Here is a 23,963-nt window from a genome sequence, read left to right as displayed (position 1 = left end):
TTGCTGTCATGAAATTGTTTTGGAATGACACTGCAATTGTGGGGCCCCGAGTGGCCGAGTGGTCTAAAGCGCTGTCCGTTACGGATCACTGCCATATCACCTCTGTCTGCGTAGGTTCGAGTCTCCGATTCAGCCAATGTGGGTATGTGAGAAAGCTTGCCAGTAGCTTCTCGTGGGTCAGTGGTTCTTTCTGGGTTCTTCCTCCACCATTAATACTGGCCACCATGTATAGCCTATTGCATGCTGAAAAATGGCGTTAAACCTACAGCAACAACAACAACAACACTGCAATTGTGGATGTTATCTGCCACTGCAATCGTGGATGTTATCTGCCACTGCAATCGTGAATGTCATCTGCCAGATTAAAACTTACTATACAGGTTGTTGAAGAGTAGGCAAAGTTTTGTCATTGACCATTGATTTTTATGATTTGGCTAAAAACATTTGACCATTGCATGTGTTGTCTCCCTTGACAGTGCCAGACCACACACAGCTGTGCCACCAGATACCTCCCCTCACAAGGCCACACAGTCACCTCTCTCCACCAGGGAACCAGTTGGAACTGGCCAGTCAGAACCAGATGAAATGAAGAATGAGATTCTAGACCTAATCTACCATCCCAGTGATTTTACCATTACACCAATTGTTGATAATCCAAAGGTAGCTTCATGTGCTTTATGATTTTTGTCTTCAGCAAAATTTAGTCACTTATTACCAAAAACAATAGGTGCGCTGTAGGAGCAAAACTATATCATAATATGAAATAGACAAAGGATAGGAAGCAATTTCAGCTGAACTTTTCATTATGTTGTGTATGTTACCTTACATTGCATGATACTATAGAGATTTGTCACACTACCACAGATGCACATTTCTAGCCTGAACAAGGGACTCATCTGTCATTGCATGGAGTATCAGTTGATACATTTTCATTAGTGTACGTTTGTTGTACATTCAAAAATAGTGATCAGTTTATTCTGAGCTGATGGACTGGTTTCCAAAATAGGTATATGCTATTTGGTCACTGGAGAAGAAAACTGAGATCAGGCTAATTCATTTAATTCTGTGTTATTCTATTTTTGTGAAATACCAAGCACAGTTACAGTTTCATTTCACTGTAAGCAAACTTATGGTTGACAACAAATTTTCAAACCATCAACTCCTTAAAATCTGGTATGCATGATTTTAAAACCTCACTTCATTTCACTCATGTTGTGATGTGAATTTTGCCAATTGTTTCAAAATAAAATAAACATTCCTTACATTATTACCAGACACAAATCATACCAGATTGTAAACCTTAAGGATATAATTTTTTTTCTTATACACTCACCAGAAGCTGAAGCATGTTATTGTGTTGACCTTCTGTATCTTACCAATGTAATTTCTGCACAATAACTCAAGTTCTCTGTTGTCTACAATTACTAATATTTGTGGATAGCTTGCACTTGGGATAGGGAAGAATCATAGTAATTTAAGGGTGAAAAGGTTATGGGTCAAGGTAATTGACTGTAAGAAGAGAAGTGGTTACCATAAAATAACTTGGGTAATTTACCATCTACAGTTATCAAACTTTGTGGATGGCTTGCACTTGGGTAAGATAGAACCCTATAAAAAAAAATTGGGTTGAAGGTCAAGATCACAATGTCTGTAAGAAAAGGAATGGTTTCTGTACAGTATGATTAGTTCACCATTATATACCTAGAACAAACTTTGTTGACAACTTGCTCTTGGGGTAAGGAAGAACACATATGATTCAAATTAAAAAGGGCAAAGGTTAAGGACACTGTGACTGTGCATAATAATATCATTTTTCACCATGACCTAAATGTTTCTAAGAAAGATGCCAGTTGATTTTGGAGACAAAATGATCAAGGTCACGGCCACTTTGACTGTTCTTATAGAATAAAAAATACTTTGGCTAAGTTTATGCAGGGCTTGAACTTAAGGTATAGAAGATGCCTAATGATTTGGGGTCAGAAGCTAATAGGTCAAGGTCATTGTGGCTGAAAGAAAAATTGGTTTGGTTTCTGAGTAATATCCATGACCAAACTTTGTGGATGGCTTGCACTTAAGGTAATGAAAAACCTATAGATTCAGTGATCTGATCAGGTAAATAAGAAATTAATGGTTTGTGTATATTAAATTCAGTGAAAGACTGCATACCTTGATCAGAGATCAAGGTCATTACATTCCTTACAAATGCTTACATGGAGAACTGTTAAACTGTGATGAAAACCCAAGTCATCCATTTCTTACAAATGCTTACATGGTGGACTATTAAACTGTACTATATGATGAAAATCCAAGTCATCCATTTCTTACAAATGCTTACATGGTGGACTATTAAACTGTACTATATGATGAAAATCCAAGTCATCCATTTCTTACAAATGCTTACATGGTGGACTATTAAACTGTAATATATGATGAAAACCCAAGTCATCCATTTCTTACAAATGCTTACATGGTGGACTATTAAACTGTAATATATGATGAAATCCCAAGTCACCCATTCCTTACAGATGCTTACATGGAGGACTGTTAAACTGTACTATATGATGAAAATCCAAGTCACCCATTCCTTACAAATGCTTACAAGGAGGACTGTTAAACTGTACTATATGATGAAAACCCGAGTCACCCATTCCTTACAAATGCTTACATGGTGGACTATTAAACTGTAATATATGATGAAATCCCAAGTCACCCATTCCTTACAAATGCTTACATGGAGGATTGTTAAACTGTACTATATGATGAAAACCCAAGTCACCCATTCCTTACAAATGCTTACATGGAGGACTGTTAAACTATACTATATGATGAAAACCCATGTCACCCATTCCTTGCAAATGCTTACATGGAGGACTGTTAAACACAAAGTGGGTGTGCCATTCATTGGAGAACTGTTAAACACAAAGTGGGTGTGCCATTCATGGTACTCATGTTTTGAAAAAGGAATGATGAGATATTTGAGCAGTCCATTGTTTTCCTTGGTTAGACTTCAAATTTAGGTGATTAAAGTCACAATTATAATTCTCTAGGCTCCACATATAGATTTTGATCAAATCAGAAGGCAGAAAAACTGAGTTTTCTTTTTTGCTAAATCACCATTATTACTAGTTTCAAAATATGAATATGTTAGGTCTGAACTTAATTTTTCTATAACATTGTTTACATTCATGTTCATCACTTGTAAATCTATGAAAATAACTTGTGTCTAATGAGGATGAGTGATTGTGTGGTTTATTTAATTTGCTGGCTCTCAGGCCATAAGGCCAAGTGAGCTTATGGTATGGCCCTTGGTCCATCATGTGTTTGTCATTCAGCTCTCATCAACAATTGCTATTTTCAACAGCCAAACTAGTTTCAACTAAACTTGGCACAAAGAATCCTAGTATAAAGGGTTTTCACAAAGCATCCTGGTATAAAGGGTTTTCACAAAGTATCCTAGTATAAAGGATTTTCACCAAGCATCCTAGTATAAAGGGTTTTCACAAAACATCCTAGTATAAAGGGTTTTCACAAAGCATCCAAGTATAAAGGGTTTTCACAAAGCATGTTTGTATAAAGGGTTTTCACAAAGCATCCTAGTATAAAGGGTTTTCACAAAGCATCCTAGTATAAAGGGTTTTCACAAAGCATCCTAGTATAAAGGGTTTTCACAAAGCATCCTAGTATAAAGGGTTTTAAAATTCTTACAGATGATGTTGATCTTCCATTAAATGGCTGCAGTTGCTAAAAATAGAAAACCTTTTCAAATGACTTCTTTTCCAAAACCGCTTAAGAAAAGCATCCTAGAATGAAGGCGTTTTAAGTTGGTACAAAAGATTCTGATTCTTCTGAAAGTAAAATGAACTTTAAAAGGCTTATGCTTCAAAACTGCTGATTGATCTCAATCAAATTTGACATAAAGTGTTTGGGACTGAAGACCTTTAAAGTTTTAGAAATGATGCCATTCTCCTGTCAAATATGGCTGCCATTACCAAAATTAGAAAACCTTTCCATTGTCCATCATCAGTTGTTATTTTTAACTTCTTCTCAAAGCTTTCTGACCACTTTCAACCAAACTTGGCATAGAGCATCCTGGCATATGGGCCTTAACAGATTTATACAGTGATGCTGATCTACCAGCAAATATGACTACCATTACTAAAAGTAGACAAACCGCTAGAGATTTCTTCTCCAAATGTGCTAAACAGAATTAGATCCGATTTAACAGAAATCATCCTGGTATGAGTACCTTTAGGATTTATGCAACAAACGCCACCCCTATATCAAACATGATTGCCTTGCATTTTTCTAAAAACAAGAAACCCTTTAAATGACTTCTTCTCTAAAATCACTAAATAGAATTTTACCAACTTTGACTTAAAACATCCTGGCATAGGGGCCTTTCAATATTGGACAAATGATGCTGATGTCTGAACAAATATGAATGAAGATACAAATGCTAGAGAAATTTTAAAATGTTTACCACATGTGGAATTGACAGGGCTGGAGATATTTCAACAGAAAGCATTCTATTGACTCAGGTTTCTTGGTTAACTGCTGTTGCATTAGGCTATTCAGCAGATGTCAGTCAGGAGACAGTCTCAGTTCCACTTGGACCTCTTGTTTAAGTACATATAGTATGAGGAAGAAAACAAACAAACAATTAGATATCCAATCTGTAAAGTTTGGCAGTCATCTACTATGTCTGTTATGCATAAAAAACAATCGATATAAATTTTTGCTACTTTTTTCAGATACAGAAACTGTCATCAGCAAAGTATGATGCAAAAACTCTTCCTGTACCACCATTCTCAGGTATAAAACATATGCTTTCAGGATTAAATTTATATAGTCAGTGATTTTTGGCCTTAAGAGTTTATGTGATGGTCCATCCAGTATATGTTTGTTATTGTACTCATCCTAAACGTCCCAGAGGATTGTCACCTAACTCTACAGGCAAATTCATTCCAAAGTCTAGTTGGTCCTAAATGAAAATGGTGTACTTAGGATGTCTAATTTTGCTGCCACAGAAACCATTTTGAAAGTCTTATTATTTCTCCTGAACATGTTGCCATATTGAAATGGGGGTTTTCACTAAAATACTTCTTATGATGCTGAGCTGGACATAAAATAAAATTTTGCCAATCATTGCTACTTTTGATTGGAGGGTTGTGTGAACATGGGTGTTCACTAAAAGACATCTTAAGATATTTTGCTGGTTCTAAATGAAAATTGCTGCTTATCTGACCTCCAGTATGGCCACCTTGATGATCGTCTTAAAAATCTTGTTATCGCTACTCCTCCTGAACAGATGTGGATGGCATGCATTTGGAGTGAATAGGAAGCCTGTCGATTTTGAGGTGAGAAGGTGACAGGATAATGTAAATGACTAAAAGTAGTAAAATGGTTTGCTCATAGTAACTTTGAGTTCTCCATTTTCTGCAGTTATCAAACTGTGAATGACTTGCACTTTGGGTTAGGAAGAAGACTATTTGATTTTAGGCTCAAAAGTTTGGAAGTCACGGTGACTGTGACTGAAAGAATAACTATGATTTCCACACAATAACGTTAGTTGCACATCACATGCCAGGACCAAATTTAGTGGACAGCTGGCACTGGAGGTAAGGAAAATGTTTAGTGATTTTGATATCAGATGTGGCTGAAAAAAGAAAAATAATTTCTCTATAATAAGATTAGTTCTACATCACCAACCTTGACTAAGCTTCGCAGATGGCTTGCACTTGTAATAATGAAGATGACTATTGATTTGGGGGTAAAAGGGCAAGTTAACTGTGAGGTCTGGAAGAAAAATAAATGGACTCTGCGCAAAAATTTCAGGTATCTACATAGAGGACTTTTAAGCATTGGATTGGTGTATTATGTGTCAGTCATGGGACTCTTGTTTTTATTTGTCTTTTACTTTATGTGCAAAAATTAAAAATTGTTCTAAGCAGAAGCCACATTACTAATCAGTTAATTTTTGTTAGAATTTCTACATGCATATGTAGATGAAATAATTATAAATTAGTGCCACGTTAATTAATTTGTCAAGTTTATTACTTTACTAATTTTGTCATCCTTGTGTAATGTCTTATTATCATTATTAATGTACAGCCTTTGACTTTTTTGGTAGTGGTTGGGCTATATTATATTTTGCAAACACAAATCTATTTCATCTATCGCTTATTAGAAATGATTAGAATTACTGTATTGTTAAAATTCTTCAATTTCTATGTCTGTAGTTGAAAAGATCCACAGCCTTGCAGAAAAAGAACAGATCAAGCATCTGAAGTGTATTCTAGACACAGTGACAGTCGTAGAGAAAGGACCACCATCTCAAAAGCGGATTAATCTCCTACATTATATAGTCACTATCAGTACCAGTAGCCTTGTGTCCACTCATTTGGTCAAAAACAATGTGCTGATTGTACTGGCCAAACAGCTGAAAGATGTCACCCATGTGGAAGTGTAAGTCACTACATTTAGCATAATTTCTATATTATCTCTAATTATTCTTGCCCTACAATTCATTATGCATCATCCAAACATCAAAATCAATTACCATATTTACTGTATATATTGGGACATAACAAAATAATTATTGTTTTCCTGTCCCAGAACTTATGGTGAAACTTTTTCACCTAGGTCACATGTCCCAAAACTTATGAAATGATACAAGTGTTGAATTTACACTGCCCCCCCATTGCAATAAAATAAACAAAAACACTAATTTGATAATAAAATGGAAAAAAATAACATTGTATTGTTATCATTTATTCTTCTTTTTTTCATCATAAGCATTACAAAATTAAATATATCCATGAACTCCACTTATTGCAGAATGTTCAAATGTCTTGTTGCATGGTGAGTTTATGTGCCAAAGTCCACAATGACATATTATATGTGTCTCATTTGCATAACATGTTCATTGATTGCAATGTATGTGTGAAGTTATCTGAAGGATTTTAGTCCATGGTTTTGCAAGAAATCTTGGAGAGATATGTCAAGACATGGACAGTGGAAAGTGATATAACTTCCAATAGTGCTTTGGAGTTAAAGGGATAGTATCCTCCCTTGTTTTAGCAACCCAGCGTTCATAAGTTCACTGACATGTCAGAGCATGGCTTTAGGGCCAGCAAGTCCTGGCACATTGGGTCCCGGCCGTACAAAGCCATCCACCAGAATACTCCAGCCATATAGCTGGAAACCATCACTTCAGCAAACCATCCCATATACAAGCCAGCTGCATCATGGGAAAACAGCACTGTACAGAAATCTGGTTAGCTGATCTGCCTGTTTTGCTGCATGGTCCTATGAGATGGTAACAGAGCCAGCTAACCACTGGGATATCAGTCCATCTGCGAGCTAAGCCATCCATCCAGCTAGCAACAGTGCCATCCATTCAACCAATAGCTAAGCCATCCATCCAGCTGGCAACAGTGCCATCCATCCAACCAATAGCTAAGCCATCCATCCAGCTGGCAACAGGGCCATCCATCCAACAAATAGCTAAGCCATCCATCCAGCTGGCAACAGGGCCATCCATCCAACCAATAGCTAAGCCAGCCATCCAGCTGGCAGCAGGGCTATCCTTCCAACCAACAGCTAAGCCATCTGTCCAGCTGGCAACAGTGCCATCCATCCAACCAATAGCTGAGACAGCCATCCATTTCACTTACTGGCAAGAGAAACCATGGAACTTGTTATACTGTCAATGCAACCACCTGCTCAATTCATTACAGCATTGGGAAGATACCACTCTGTACACAGACCAATTATTCACAACATATCTCTTAGCTGTATACTGTGCTGCACTTGAAAAGTACCTAATGATGACATAGAAATAACCTCAGTCAGTATGTACTCTTATCTCATTATGGAGTGCAGAGATAACCTCAGTCAGTTCATATACTCCTGTCTCATAATGGAGTGTACGAAGTGCAGGGATAACCTCAATCAGTTCATGTACTCCTGTCTCCTGATTTTGGACAGGAGAGTGGAGAGATTAGATGCTCTCTTTTATGTAATCTTTGTTATGCCATTGCTGTTTGCCTGTAGAATCAATACATAAGAAGCAGTCAGCACAGGATCTGCTTTTCCAGTATATATATATATATATATATATATATATATATATATATATATATATATATATATATATATACACATCATCCATTTCTAGCATTGTGGTGTAATAAGTCTCAGCAGAAACATGGAGACAGTTGTAAGCAAAAAGAGATTAAACTCACACACCTAAGTAGCTGTTTTGACCTCATTCTAATTGCAGACAGCAATAGGCCTCTCAGTTCCTGAGGGACTTGAGTAAAGAGGATAGGAAACAAGATTTCAATTCCCAAAGCCTCTTAACAGTTGTCATTGATTTGCCACTCCAGCCGTCTGTCTATAATGTGCCTGTTGGCATCAGACTCTTTCATTTTCAGCACACTTGTACTTAACTTGACACTGTGAAGGACTTCATGATGACCCCACTACACCTCATCAAAATGATGTAAAAAGGCTGACTGCAACATTGACATCCTTTAATAAAAGGAATGAAGGGCTGCAGAGTTGCTGTTCTGCATTCTTCTGAGGTTCTGATTGAGACACAGATGCATCAACAGATAAAGAAAGTGAGGACACATTTGCTGGTCTTGGAACAGGTTTTATCTGTATGTCCATCACAAACCTTTAGGGATGGTTTGGAGTTGTTGATGGAGTGTCCCACTTATTTAGACAGCCCAGTACTATCAACATGACCTTCAGGCCTGTAAGTCTGGGCACATGGGTTGTTGGATCTAGATAAGCCATATCACCATTATTTCATGCCGTAAACCACAGCTCTGATTTCCAACCAGCCAGTCCAGCCTGTTCACATAAATATTGTCTAGCAGCCAGAGATCTGTGACTTTGGCAAGACATTGCTGCACATTGGTTGACAGTACTAGGGTATGTGGAAACACAGTGATCAGTTTGACTGAGATGACATTCCTGAGATGATGATCCACGCTGCCAACAGCCATGTATATTACAGCTGGCCACTGTGTTAACTATGCAGCTGGCCATCCATACCAGCAAGACATGCCATGACATTTATCCTGCTTTTGATTCTGTTATGTGTTTAGGATCGAATAAACAGTAACACAGAAAGAGTGAAAACAACAAGCTTTTTAAAATTTAACAAATAATTTATTTTCCTGGAAAAAGTCTGTAAAACTGAAAAAAAGGGGACTTACGGTTTCCAGAATCAAATCCAAAAATAATCTAAGAATAATCCACAAATTATTTTGCAAAAGTCCTAGTAACAAATTTTCTAATAATTTCAAGTTCGAATCCTGATGGAAAATCCAAGATGGATGATGATGACGTATGCTGTAGTCAGTACTCTGCTTGTCTACAGTTCCTTGTAGAAATACAAATAATAGCACTCCGGTGTTGGAATTCCAGATTAAATTTGTAAGCAATGTCTTTCCAAAATTTCTGTGTGAGCACTCCTCAAAATATTTCCAGAGAAAAAAGAATTAATCCTTTTGAAATCCAACTGATCTGAAGAAAATTATTACTCAGAATCTGGCTACAACAAAATAACTTGACATCAATATAGAAAGCTCCACACTGAGATCTCTCTCTCTCTCTAAAACAAAGGTTATATTGTATCATAAGACACAGTATTGAAATTCCCCCAAGTTGCAAAATCAGAAGGGGGGGTCATGTGATCATGTTTATATCACATACACAGAATATGCCCTTGATTAAACCAATAATTTCTCTAAGAAATAAAAATGTAAAAAAAGTTGTTTACATCTTAAACCCAAAGCTCCATCATGACCTTGACAACAACCAATCATTTTAAAATAAAAATAGAACTTTGTTTACTAATTTTGAATCAAGTTCTGCATCCAGGCCAACACTGGGTGTTTGTGAAAAGAATGATTCAGGTCAACCAATTTTCTGGAAAAATGTCATCTCCAGTAAATAAATTTACATTATAATAGCATATAATAGAATAAAAATTTAAAACTGACAAACAGTTAAATTAAATCAGATATGTGTAACAATTCAACCAGCAAGTAATTTGTTCATGGCCAGTCCATTCAAGGGATACTGTGACACATTTACAGATGATAGAAATGCCTTGTCCATGTTTCTTGGAATGTTCAACATAGACTTGAAGGTAGTGCCAGATGAGAACAACTTCCACAGTGAGTGTGAGGATAGCCTCAGTGACTTAGCAGGCTCCACAAAGGAATGAACTAAGTTGAGGAAATATATTGTAATTATGTCTTTTGAATAACCTCCAGCACCAGATTTAAGCTGACTTGAGAGGTGTAGAGAAATATCCTTTCTTCCATCTACTGCTGCATTCACTGAATATAAAAGAAGCATAAGAACCTTGAAATATTCTTTTCTGGAAGCCAGCAGCCTTTTCAGCATATTGGTATTGAAAACATATTGGACATGTTTACCACTGATCTTCAGACATTAGATCAAAACACTGTTTTATAAGGTGGATAAGAAAATTCTCCATGTCACCTATAAGCTCATACATAATATTGTGGCTAGATCTAGCTAGATCTTTTTGTGACAAGGTGGAATTACCTTTGCCTCTCCAGTCCCTGACAAAGTATCCTAGGCCTTATAAGTCAGTTTTTAGGGGTGTTACACATATACCTAGACCTGCAGACCCTTGGTACAGAAATCATAAAACAATTGAGGGGGCATAACTGCAAAGTGATGCTGATAGCCCCTCACAGTTGACAAGTCCTGGGTAAACAGTTTACTCATTCTAGTAATAGACTTTACCAGGAAATCCCAAGTCAGCTAAAACAGTTATGGTCACAGGTGTTTCATGCCTTCCCAGACACACTTCTCCTTCATGCCTGTTTCTTGTTGAGAGAGCCTTGCAAGGAAGGGAATCTGAGACTTTCATCATTGAACAAATTTCACAAACTAAGAAGGCCCTCCACTTTGAAGGCTTATGGGGGAAAGTAGCAAGTTTTTAGGGGCATGGTAAGGATGATTCAACTGGGCTTTATAATGAAGAATAGAGGCTGGGAAAGAGGCTTAAGGGGGTAGTATGCTTGGCATACTCTGAAGTCTCAGAAGATCAGATGTCTCAATGAAGATTTCAGTTCATGAGATTAGAGTGATCTCTGATTGTGACCTGAGACATAATGGAAGCTGTTGGTTGGAATGCACACAACCTTCTCAAGTGTGTGGATTTAGCACTTTCAGTGGATTCATTCAAAAAATTTATTGGTAAGAAAGATGAACATTTTTCATTTTTCAGTGATTGCTGAATTCAAGAGGTAGCAGAACTTTTTTTTGTTAATGTGATTGAGCAAGTATTCTCTGAGAAACATAATTGACAAAAGAATTTGCTGTTTTGAGATTTCAATTACTAATACATTTAACTGTATATGTGATATAAATCTGTAATATTGCGTTTGAAAAATAGTTTATTTCTTCTTTTAATACAGAGTATTTTGCAGTGTCATTTGAATGGGATTTTTCATATTTAAAGAATAAATACAAAATTTAAAGTAAATTGTTTTATTTCTGATGCACAGTCTGTATATAAGATGACAGGTGATGGCCATAAATGATTTGATTTTTTAAAAATTCACCTATATTTTAACTTAAAGTTCCCCAATATGTCCCTATTTTTTATTTTTCCTATATTTACCCTTATATTTTGCCAACAGTATAGTGGACACACTGAAGATGTCTTCAGTGTTATATAGATGTATTTTATAGATAATTAAAATAAGAATATTTAGATAATTTACTGGTATGGTAAAAAGATGAACATTTTTTCCCTTTTTTAGGAGGACAAAGATTGCTAGAGTGATAGGATTGTTAGCCAGCAATACAACGGAACTTGAGGAAACTTTAAACTTATCTGAGGTATCATCTTTTATATTGTTCTAATAGAAAGTAATTTCATTTATAGGAAAGCCACCCATCAGACACAGTTGCAATTTTATGGTGGCAGGGTGGTGGGGGAGGGGGCTAGTTTTCATGGTAGGGTTTCATAAACATACAATCAGTAACCTTTCTTTTCTTCTTTGACCTTCTCCTGCTGCTTGACAATATGCGATGCGAAGCAAAATTGTCAGCTTCTGTTTATTAAGTGACTAAAATGACTATATTTCAAGTGAAAGGTTTTATATGATAACATCTTTAATTTAGGAATGTTGTTTGTTGTGTCTGTTGTGATGACAAGTAACCCTACAGAGGAGAAAATATGCCCCATAATGTTTTGAATCTTTGAGTCTTGTACTTGAGAATAAAAAATGTCCTCTTAATTTTGCCACCATAACAAATGCATTTTTGTGTATGTACAAGCCAGTTCTCCTGTTTGAATTTTTTTATGTCTGTCAAAGTGGAACATATAAAATTATGATGTCCATTCATTCATACGTACTTAAATTAGTCTTATCTGTGCATCCAATTATCTGTTACATAACGTTGATTATATACTGTCTGCATTTACCTAACTTTACGAATGGCTTTTATTTATGACAAGAGAAAAGTCTATTTGATTTTGGAATTGAATGGTTCCAGGAACAAATCACTGTGACTGAAAGAAGAATAATGATTTCTGCACAGTAACATTAATGCTGCATCACACTTGTAGACCAAACTTTTGGGTTGGTTTGCATTTGAGGATAGGAACATTTTTGTCAATATTTTAATTAAAAGGTTAAAGATCAAGGTCACTGAAAGACAATAAATTGTTTTATTCAATAACTTAGGTTTCATTATAGATGTGGAGTAAACTTTGTGACTGGCTTGAATGTGGAATAAGAAAGAACCTTATTGATTCTGGGGTCTAAAGTCACACTCACATTGGCTGAAAAATGAAAAATGGTTTCTGCAGAAAAACTTCACTTTTCTCTCATGTGATTTCACTAATAATAGTTAAAGTTTGTAGATAGGTTGACCAAAAGTCAAGGTCATTGAGATCCAGTGGTTGTTAATTTCCATAGAGTTGACCATGCTGGCATATAATGCAGATCTCACTGTACTCTGGTTTTTTCTGTATTATAAAGTGGACATTTTTAATTGGGCATGTGCAACTTCTTACACAGTTCTTGCTGGATAAGCCATTTTTAAAGTCATGCTCTATGATTTAAATAAACAGATAAAACCAGGTTGTGGGCTGTAGTTTGCACATGCTTGCTTTAAATTATAAGCCTATTTACTGTAATAATCATTTATATATTCATGTAATATATTTTAGGTTCTTGCAATTTTAACTGAGGTAATTCGTGAAAATTTAAAAAACAGCAGGCTGAAGCAGGGACTTCTTCCAGCCATTGGGGAAATAATCTACCTTATAGCTGTACAGGTACATTATTGTTTTTCTGCTTAGTTAGCATATTGAATATGTAGATAGCTTTCTCTGATTCACATTATCATATATACTTAATTATAAGTTGGGTCCATATGATTTACATGTGACTGTATATGGTACACTTGAATTAAATTATTTGCATCTAATGTCATTTTCTGGCAAATTCATTTATTTTCAAGGGTGTCATTTTTTGTGATTTTGCAAAAAATAATTTTAAAAAATTTATTGATTGGAGGAGAGGTTTATTTGTCTTCACAGATGGATAAATTCATGGTTCTTTTAATTTATGGTTTGTAAAAAGCATGAAATCTATGTAAACTGGATACCATATGTATTAATTTATCATACATGGCAACTGCAAACTGCATATATTCAGATCGGCTGTTGCTTTATATGCTGGAAGATCTGGGTCTACATAGATAGGAGTAATCAGGAGAACAAGCAGTTCTTATGTATATTTGATTTAATTTATATTTGATTTAATTTAATTGTTTGTTTGTTAGTTTTAAATTTTTTATATTCCATTACATACTATTGTAATATAACTTTATTTACTGGATTTGACATTTTCCAGAAATTAGTTTGACCTGTTTTTTTCGTAAACACCTAATAATAAAAACTTTATACCTAAAGCTGACCTAGTTCCTGACCTTTATTCTGAATCAGTAAGAGTCACAGTAAACAGCTTTTTAAAATTGTTTAAAAATTCTTTCCCAGAGTAAAAATCATTGGTTTTAGTCAAGGCTATACTGGGAGTATGTGATGTTAGGGATGTAAAAAGCTTTTATGTTGTTCTACCGTTCCGGTGGCCTAGTGGTTAGAGCATCCGCCTCGGATGCAGGAGGTCGTGGGTTCGATCCCCGGCTAAGTCATACCAAAGAAATGGTACTAACAGCTCCCTCGCTTGGTGCTCAGCATTAAGAGGTTAGTGTTAGGACTGGTCAGCCTGGTGTCAGGATAATGTGACTGGGTGGGACATCATGCTACATGTCTGCGGCATGATGTCCTAGTGCTAGACATCACTATAAACTTCCACATTGCAGACATCATAGTGATATGACTGAAAAATTGTTAAAGCTATGTTAAAAATACAAATCACACACACACACATACGTATATTCATATACTTGTGAGGACCTTGACATATGACTACATTTTAAGGACCATAAGAAGGAATGAAAGTAATGTTAGAAATTTGAAGGGAATCTTAACTGTAAGCCAGGCAGTATCTGTATCACTTCATTTTTGCCGTATACTTCTTGAAACATTAAGAGGACTACTCTTTCTATACCATCATTGTGAGGACGTCATTGTGAGGACTAATTACACATAATCAGAGTCTACCATAAACCTGAGAACATGATTTTTTTAATTGCACCTGTCCTGCAAAAACATGAGAAGATATTTATTTAAAAACCTAGGAATTAAGTATACCAAAACACCCCTCACCCCCACTATGTTGTTCTGGAAACATAATCACATGACCCTCATACGGGAATCTGTTTTGTGTCTTAAATTAGTGTATAACTATATTCTATAGGAATTTATTCAGTCGGGCTTTAAACCATTGACACTTAAAAGTGCTTTGTTGTGACCAGTTTGAGTTGAATATTTTAATTTTTGTTCAGATTATTTGGATTTCAAGAGATTATTTTCCCTGGAAATACTTGTGCTCTAAATTAATTCTTGGACAAAGACAGTTATAGAAATTTGCACAGATTTCAAACACTGGAGTATTATTTTCTGATTCAACAAAGAACTATTGACCCATCAGTACGACACTGACCACAGCATATGTCATTGCCTGCCATTTTGAATTTCATTGGGATTTGAACTCAGTTTCATTAGGACTTTTTATTACTAGCACTTCTATTTATTAATTCTTGGATTATTTTTGGATTTTATTCATAGAACCATAAGTCCTTTTTCTCATTCTTACCTTGCTTTTCTAGGGAAATAAATTATTGGTTAAATCTTTTACAAAGCTTGTTGTCTTCGCTCTTTTCTTGTTGCTTTTTGTAAGAGCCTAAAATAACACAATATAGACTGATTTACTGATGCAGTATACAATGCCAGATCAGGGTCTATGTTGTTTGTAGCTGGATTCAACTTGTAAGCTAGTATATATGTTATACCACGAATGAAAGTGAATTTATAGTTTATAATATGCCTTTATTCACAATATGGTTTGATGTGTGATCCCTTTTTAATTATTATAGAAATTTTATTATTTAAATTATTCAGAGCAAAAAAAGTTATTCTTACACACATTTCATGTAATACGTAGTAAATAATATTTTATGAGACTGATTTACAGTTAAGCATTGATATAATTCAGTAATTGTATAGTAGCATTGTAATTATTAGACACCTTTGATTAGATTTGACATTACAACCTGATGAAGACAGTTCAACATCGTGAATAGTTTTGACTAACTTGGTAAAAATGTTGCAAGCTGCTAGATTACAGCAGTGATGCCAAGCATTTTTTCAGCACCATTACAAATGACTATGACTTTAGTTTGAACAGTGATTTTGGAATGTTGTATATGACAGTATGAAAATTCATTAGAATCTACTCTTAAAGTTCTACAGGGCCCATTATTTCATGCAGAATTTGTATTTTATCACAGGAGGAGAGGAAGAAATGCTGTGCTGTAGAAAATTGGAGTGTACCCTCAATGATTTATACTATCATAATGAGAAGCTGTCGAGATGGGGTAAGGATATCAAAAAGCTGACTAAGCATATCTAACTTGATGACTCATCAAATGATACAGGTCATATCAAACTTGATGGCTTATCAAATCATAGAGTTCATATCAAACTTGATGACTCATAAAATCATGCAGGTCATATCTAACTTGATGACTCAAAAAATCATGCATATCAAACTTGATGTCTCATAAAATCATTCAAGTCAGCTTACTTGATGACTCATAATCATACAGGTCATATCAAACTTGATGACTCAAAATCATACAGTTCATATCTAACTTGATGATTCATGAAATCATACAGGTTATATTTAACTTGATGACTCAAATTCAAACAGATCATATCTAACTTGATGACTCATAAAATCATACAGGTCATATCTTACTTGATGACTTATTAAATCATACAGGTCATATCGTACTTGATGACTTATAAAATCATTCAAATCAGCTAACTTGATGACTCATAAAATCATACAGTTCATATCTAACTTGATGACTCATAAAATCGTACAGGTCGTATCTAACTTGATGACTTATAAAATCTTGCAGTTCATATCTAACTTGATGACTTATAAAATCATGCAGTTCATATCTAACTTGATGACTTATAAAATCATGCAGTTCATATCTAACTTGATGACTCATAAAATCATACAGGTCATATCATACTTGATGACTTATAAAATCATACAGTTCATATCTAACTTGATGACTTATAAAATCATGCAGTTCATATCTAACATGATGACTTATAAAATCTTGCAGTTCATATCTAACTTGATTTATAAAATCACGCAGTTCATATCTAACTTGATGACTCATAAAATCATACAGGTTGTATCATACTTGATGACTTATTAAATCATACAGGTCATATCAAAAGAGTGTTTCATATTATATGAAACTGATCAAGTATATCACACTGACAGCAGAATGAAGAAACATAGCAATACAATTAATTTCAGCTTTAATAAGTAATAATTGTGTATGATGTAAATAAATAATAACAGTTATGATGTAAAAAAGTAATAGTTGTGTATGATGTAGATAAGTAATAATTGTGTATGATGTAGATAAGTAATAATTGTGTATGATGTAGATAAGTAATAATTGTTTAACTTGTAAATAAATAATAATTGTTTATCTTGTAAATAAATAATAATTGTTTATCATGTAAATAAATAATAATTGTTTATCTTGTAAATAAATAATAATTGTTTATCTTGTAAGTAAATAATAATTGTTTATCATCTAAATAAATAATAATAGTTTATCGGGTAAATAAATAATAATTCTTTATCACGTACCCATAATATGTTATAGTTATCTTGATACATACTTGGAATCCCAAATGATAAATTTGTGAATCATGAGTTTTCCTTGTGAAGTTAGAGTAGTTGAGTTAGTAAAGCATTAGATTCCTAATCCAAGGGTCTCAGGTTTGATACCCACCCTGACCAGCCTGAGTTGGCTTCCATGGTGTATCTTTGGAAAAAGTACTTTTCACCCATGTTCAGATCATGATATACCATGGCAGTAATTAATGTGATAAAGTGCCATTAAAACCAATCCAAACATAAATATTTCTTACTCAGTTTGCAACCTTGTGCCATATTTGCAGGAAGATCCTGTAGTCAATCACATTGCTGCCAAAATTGTTGAGAATGTAGCTACCACAAAAGGCCAGCATTCACAGGTAAATAATGGTAACATTTAAGTCATTATAACTAATAATGTATGTTTAAAGAATACCTGTACAACATTAATAAAAAGAAATTGTTTTTCCTTTATCTTGCCATATAGAGCAAGGGACATTGTTCCCATTTCTATCATAATTTGGGGTTGGTCTTTCCATGTTATAAATTTGTAAAAGGAATACTTGATGCCAGGTTCTGGTATTGTCTTTATTCTTTTTCAGACAAGATTATAAAATATAAATGACCAAAGATACTGAAGTCAAAGATCAACACCCAAAAAGTATTACATGTGCAGTGTAATTCATATCAATATTGCTTAATTCATTTTTAGCTCTAATAGTCATAGAACAGAAGAGCTTATAGGGTGGCCTGTGTCCATCCATGGTTCATCCATTGTCCATCCATTCATTAGCACAAGTTATTGCTACTCCTAAACTGTTTAAAGCATTGCCTTGAAACTTTACAGATACATTCATCCCATGGTCTGGTTGGTTCACATGAAAATGGTGGTGCTCAGGTGTCCATTGTGACCACCATTGTAGCCATCTTGAAAATCTTGTTATTGCTACTTCTCCTGAATTGATGATAATATCAGCATGGGGTTTTCTAAAAGACTTCTTAAAACGTCTTGTTGGTCATAAATTGAAATGGTGCTGATTTGATGTCTTGAAAATCTTGTTATTGCTACTTATCCTGAAACAGTGGTGATATCAGCATTGGGTTTTCACTAAAAGACTTCTAATGATGTTTAGTTGGTCCTGATGAAAATGGTGCCAATATGGCCACTGTGACAGCCATCTTGACTATCTTATTATTGCTACTCCTTAATGGGTGGTCACATCATCATGATCTTTTCACTTTTAGACTTCTTATTATGTCTAGCTGGGTCTATAAAAAAGTGGTCAATGTTGCATCCAATATGGCCACCATGGCAGCCATATTAATTTTTTTTTTAACATAACTCTACTTGAACAAAATATTATATTGACATGGAGTTTTAAGGAGAAGACTTCTTATGATGTTCAGTTGGTCTTAATGAGAATGGTGCAATCTAACTTCCAATATTGCCACCAGCCATGAGGAAAATCTTGTTATTGCAAATCTTCCTGAATGGAATGTAATATCTTTCATATAATGTTATCTCTACTCCTCTCCAAATGGATGGCTAAACCAACATGGGGTTTACACCAGTAGACTTTGTATGATATCAAGTTGGACCTAAATGAAAATGGTGTCTGTCCTATATCAAAAAGGACTGCCATGATGACTAGCTTAAAAATCTAGTTGTCACAAGAATTTCCACTTGACAAATAAAATATTTACTTAAGATAACATTTTTTAATTATATATTTTAATGGATGATGCAGTTTTCACTAAAACACTTCTAATGATGTCTACTTCATCCTAAATGAAAATGGTGCCAAGCTCACACCCACTATGTGCACTAAAGGAAGAAATGGTCTTATCTTGATTTCCTGGAAATTATTTTTGCCTAGTAGAGTGTCAGTCCCTTCTAGGGACACTTGTTTATATTTAGTTTTTGTTTGAACATCTTCTGCATGTAAAAAGTATACATTGAAGCTCATGATGGTTGCATTTATAAACTGCCATCATGTTTGCCATGTGTACTCATTTATAAATCTGGTCCAGCTGCTAACAACATGGACCCAGATCTTACATCACATTATGAGTTGGCAGATCAGGGTCTATGTTGTTTGTTCTACCACTGACAAGCTGCAAAGACCCAGATCTGCCAGTGCATTATGACCTATCTGAATCTTGCACTTGAACTCGACTTATATGCAGCTATAAATGGTATATGACATTTGTTAGACATTATGACAAAACAAGAGAATTAACAATAGTGTGTGCCCAACCACAAATATTTTAGGGCCTTATATGGAATTACCTTTGTTTGCAAAATGTATGTATGTCTATCTATAGCCAGTTTTGCAAATAGATCAGTTTCTCAGGTACAGTACAGGGGCATTTCTATTCTATTGACAAATTTCTTGCTCATTTAAAAAAAACACCAAAATATTTTACAGTTGAATCTACTTGAAATGAGCAGTAACTAACTGACAAATTTAGGAACTGAATCTTTTACTTTACCTGTGTTGCATAATGTAGTTTTTGATGACATGTTTTTGTAATTATTTTAAATTGAATATTGTAACATTCCAACAAACAAGAGTTGATAGTTTGATCAAGTGTTTTAATTTCTCCATTGAATACATTCCCTGGTCACATAAATTTTAGAAAAATATACTCCAATAAAGTCCAGCCTCGCATGGCAAGACAAAAATGTTGTCCTTCAAACCTACGTACCATAGGGAAGCAACTTTTACCCCATTATGTCCAATTATCACTGTTTGGTGGTTGCCTGTTAAGTGTACCAGTTTAAGCTTGACTTCTTGGGATCCAAGGATATTTTCATTATTTCTACCCATACATCTTGAAAGTGGGCATAGACTTGCGTAATAATGCATTTGCTGTGATTATTATTATTTTTGTGATTTTGGGGTCTATATTTATGCAGATTTTTCACACTTGTGGAGTTTACATTATTTTGATTTGTGCTCCAACATGGTATAATTGTTGCACATTGTTGGTTGTTTATTTAGGCACACTACTTGTAATTTTTGCTTGTTTATACAACAAGTGTTGCTATTGTTACAAGTATTGAACACTTTCAGGTTATTTTACAATATTTTTCTTGTTTTAGTCATTCATTTTCAGTAATATACATATATAAAATATACCATGTGCCTAAAATTAAAAGCCATTCAGGACACACATGAAATGTGCCTCTCTTACACACAGGAAATGTGCCTCTCCTACACACAGGAAATGTGCCTCTCTTACACACAGGAAATGTGCCTCTCTTACACACAGGAAATGTGCCTCTCTTACACAAAGCATTCATCAGCTTATAGCTGCTGTGTGTCTTTTGCATGGTCAGGGTTGGTACAAAGTTTTGCCAAAAACTTGAAGCGCAATGAGATGGTTAACGTGGATATGTGACATGTATGGAGTCCTCCCCCAAAGATATCATCACTTGCCAGTGTAGTGGGGATGCCATGATGGTCTCACCCCCTGTCCCCCTACCTTTCGAATAATTGATGTGTACAATGTCTGCTGTGTCTTTTATGTCTGGCCAACATGAAAAGATAAACAAGGGGTATTAGAGACTCTTCCCAGATGCAACTGGAATCACAGATATAAAGACTGGTACAATAAGCCATGACGCTGTGCTGGCCTTAGGGGAATGTATGTCCTTATGTTCATTGCACATCTCCACTGGTGGCTTGGAGTTAACAGGAGAGTGTCCTCCCTTTTATCAAGAGCACAGTGAATGTAAGTACCTTTAAATGCCTAGGCATGTCCTTTCGGTCTGTAAGTCTGGGCACAAATTGGTGTGCCATACTGCATATTTTCTGGCCATTCCATGATTTGCAGGGTTATTTGGGGATCCATTTTGCCTGTCCATCCATTTTCAGATTCAACCCAGGAACTTCCTGAGGTGACCAGTAATGTATGGCATATCCATTGGGTAGATACAATGGCAGACACATGGATGATGACACCAACTAATCATACCACAGGTATGTTCTAAGTGAAATGAAAATAAAACATTGGCCATCCAAGGAATCTACTATGTTTTGCCAATTTCTGAGTGCTGGCCACAGCTATCTATAAGCCAGACCTGTAAGGTTAAGACTTTGGTAGAATTTAAGATGAGAACCAACATCTTCCTTCCATCTATAGTCACAGTAAGTGATGATCAACAAGTTCTCCAGTTGTTTGCCTGACAAGATCCAGGACCCAAGAAACTCAAAGGATTTCTTTTAGAAATTCCAACTCACGGTGTCTTATTATGCTGGTACCACATTAATTTAGACACTACCAAGTTATGTACCTTGGACAAAACTATTGTGGCAGTTAAATTGGCAACACTGCTGTTGTATAAGGTGGATCAGAATATTTTCTGTGCCACATTAAATTTAGTGCAGCATATGGTGGCAAATTGTTTATTGCTTGATCTGGCATTTCTGGTGATTGTTTGCCTTGCTGAAATTTTGGCAGTGATTATACATGTTAGTTCATGGCCAATATTGACATGGTAATTACCAGGGCCATGTTACTTTATAGCTAAGGCTCTGATAGCTTCTACTTATATGGATCTGATGAGATGTCTGTCTTCTCGGAACACACATCATTTCTTGGCTATCAATGTATCTGTTCATTTAATATACATTTTATGAAATTGTAATGTTTATATTTTATATTTTATTCTCTAGTCCTTGATTTTACATTTTTCAGGAGGGTTTTTTGACCTACATTTTTGTGCAATTCATATTTTCATTTTTTTAACATTTGTTGGCACTATGTAGCCACTTTTGTGCTAAGTTGGTGTAAAACCATATTACATATATGCATACTAATCTAAAGTCATTGGTATGCCATTGCTGTTCAGCAGTAGAATTGAGAATGTATGACAGCAGGCAATACAAGAGCTGAATCAGTCTCAGCTGCAATAGAGAGACAATTGTTATCAAAAGAGAAGAACTGGAACACTGTCCAACAGCAACAGTTTTGACCTCAGTATAATTTCGGGTGACAAAAGAACCCTCAATTCTGGAGACATTTCAGGAAAGGGGATAGGAAGACCTACAGAAAATGAGGGGTCAGAACTCCAGAGTGATTGTGATGGCCTCTATGTCAGATGGGGCAAGTCCTGGGCAAATGATAAACTCAGTCTAGTAATAGAATATTCTGGTGAGGCCCAGCCTGCTCACATGGACACAGTTACAGGTGTTTCACCCTGTACAAGCTTCTTGTCCATGTCTGGCTTTTGTTAGGATTGCCATGTGTACAATGGAATTAAAAGCTTTCATACTGAGAATCTCATGAGCATGAAGGCTCTCCACTTTAAGGCTTACAAAGAAATGTGTCTGGTTTTCAAGGAGTGTACAAGGTCCTAGTACTATGGCTGAAGTAGGCAATAGACTGTGCATGCTGAGATCTCAAGAAATCATATACGCCTCTTGAAGATTTAAGCTCAGAACAGTCTCTGCAAGCCTTGTATTCAAATGTATTGTTTTGGTTAGAGACACAATAGAAACTGTTGACCAGAATGTAAAGTCAATCTTCTAATGTTTCCGGTGTGTCCAGTGTCAGCAGCCCAGATAACTATAGAGCCAAATTTGCATCATTCCAACCTCACAGTGGGTGTGTGCCTGGTTTGTTTCTTAGGAAGGAAGGTAATTTTTTCTTCTTATTTATGTATTGAGTTTATGGTTTTCCTTACATTTAGTTGTGATGTCATCTTGTTAAAAGAGCAGTTTGTCCTTCAAAGACTCCAGCCATTTCTCAATTGAAAGATGCCTGTGGTAGAGTTTGGGTGCTGAAGCATTTCCTCTTCCCATTTGTATTCAGTGGAGAAAGTGAATTGTTGGTAAATTATGTTTCTTCACAAATACTTACTTGATCTAGAGCGTGTATTCGCTCAGCTGCTTCAATGGGTAAACATCCAGTTGTTTGATCGCCACCTAGTGGAACAAGGCGGAGGTAATGCATAAGTTTCTTCCCTTATCTATATGGTATATAGGTAGGAAAGATGAAAATGTTGTCTTTCTAGGAAGGGCTGGATTCAAGAGGTATTGATGTTTCATTTGCTACTGTTAATGTGATTTAATAAGTATTCACAGAGAAACATAATTAACTAAAGGTCATTTATAATTATTGACTGGCCAATTTACTATTTTCTTCTTGCAGAAATTTGGTACAGCTGAAATGGGCCAGTCCCTCTGGTTTGTTTTCAAACATTCCACAGTAGATGCTCTCAGAATCACAGCACTTTCTGTAAGTACTTAAATGATATACATATTAATAGAGGATATCAAATAGGTAATATATCAGTGATATATTAATAGAGGATATCAGATAGGTAATATATCAATGATATACATATTAATAGAGGATATCAAATAGGTAATATATCAATGATATACATATCAATAAAGGATATCAAATAGGTAATATATCAATATATACATATTATTACAGGATATCAAATAGGTAATATATCAGTGATATACATATTAATAGAGGATATCAAAAAGGTAATATATCAATGGTATACATATTAACAGAGGATATCAAATAGGTGATGGTTGAATATTGAATTTA

At 35.2% G+C, this 23,963-nt stretch overlaps 1 protein-coding gene across 2 annotated transcripts in view; it reads left to right on the top strand.

Moving 5' to 3' along the window:
• LOC149784842 (inactive serine/threonine-protein kinase ULK4-like) overlaps positions 1-23,963 on the top strand; it is a 132,543-nt gene that overhangs the window by 30,958 nt on the left and 77,622 nt on the right. For both annotated transcript variants that reach the window (XM_089978407.1, XM_089978406.1), the window contains exons 10-17: positions 477-660; positions 4,752-4,812; positions 6,240-6,465; positions 11,823-11,901; positions 13,241-13,348; positions 15,988-16,074; positions 17,696-17,770; positions 23,550-23,636. In XM_089978407.1, coding sequence (XP_089834533.1) covers positions 477-660; positions 4,752-4,812; positions 6,240-6,465; positions 11,823-11,901; positions 13,241-13,348; positions 15,988-16,074; positions 17,696-17,770; positions 23,550-23,636 — 907 coding nt within the window. The remainder of the gene's footprint in view (positions 1-476; positions 661-4,751; positions 4,813-6,239; positions 6,466-11,822; positions 11,902-13,240; positions 13,349-15,987; positions 16,075-17,695; positions 17,771-23,549; positions 23,637-23,963) is intronic.

Source organism: Sinohyriopsis cumingii, chromosome 13 (genome assembly GCF_028554795.1).
Source record: "Sinohyriopsis cumingii isolate HCF-2022 chromosome 13, ASM2855479v2, whole genome shotgun sequence".
NCBI classification, from domain to species: domain Eukaryota; kingdom Metazoa; phylum Mollusca; class Bivalvia; order Unionida; family Unionidae; genus Sinohyriopsis; species Sinohyriopsis cumingii.
The sequence above is the reverse complement of the archived record's forward strand: the minus strand, read 5'-3'. Positions and strand labels throughout refer to the sequence as shown.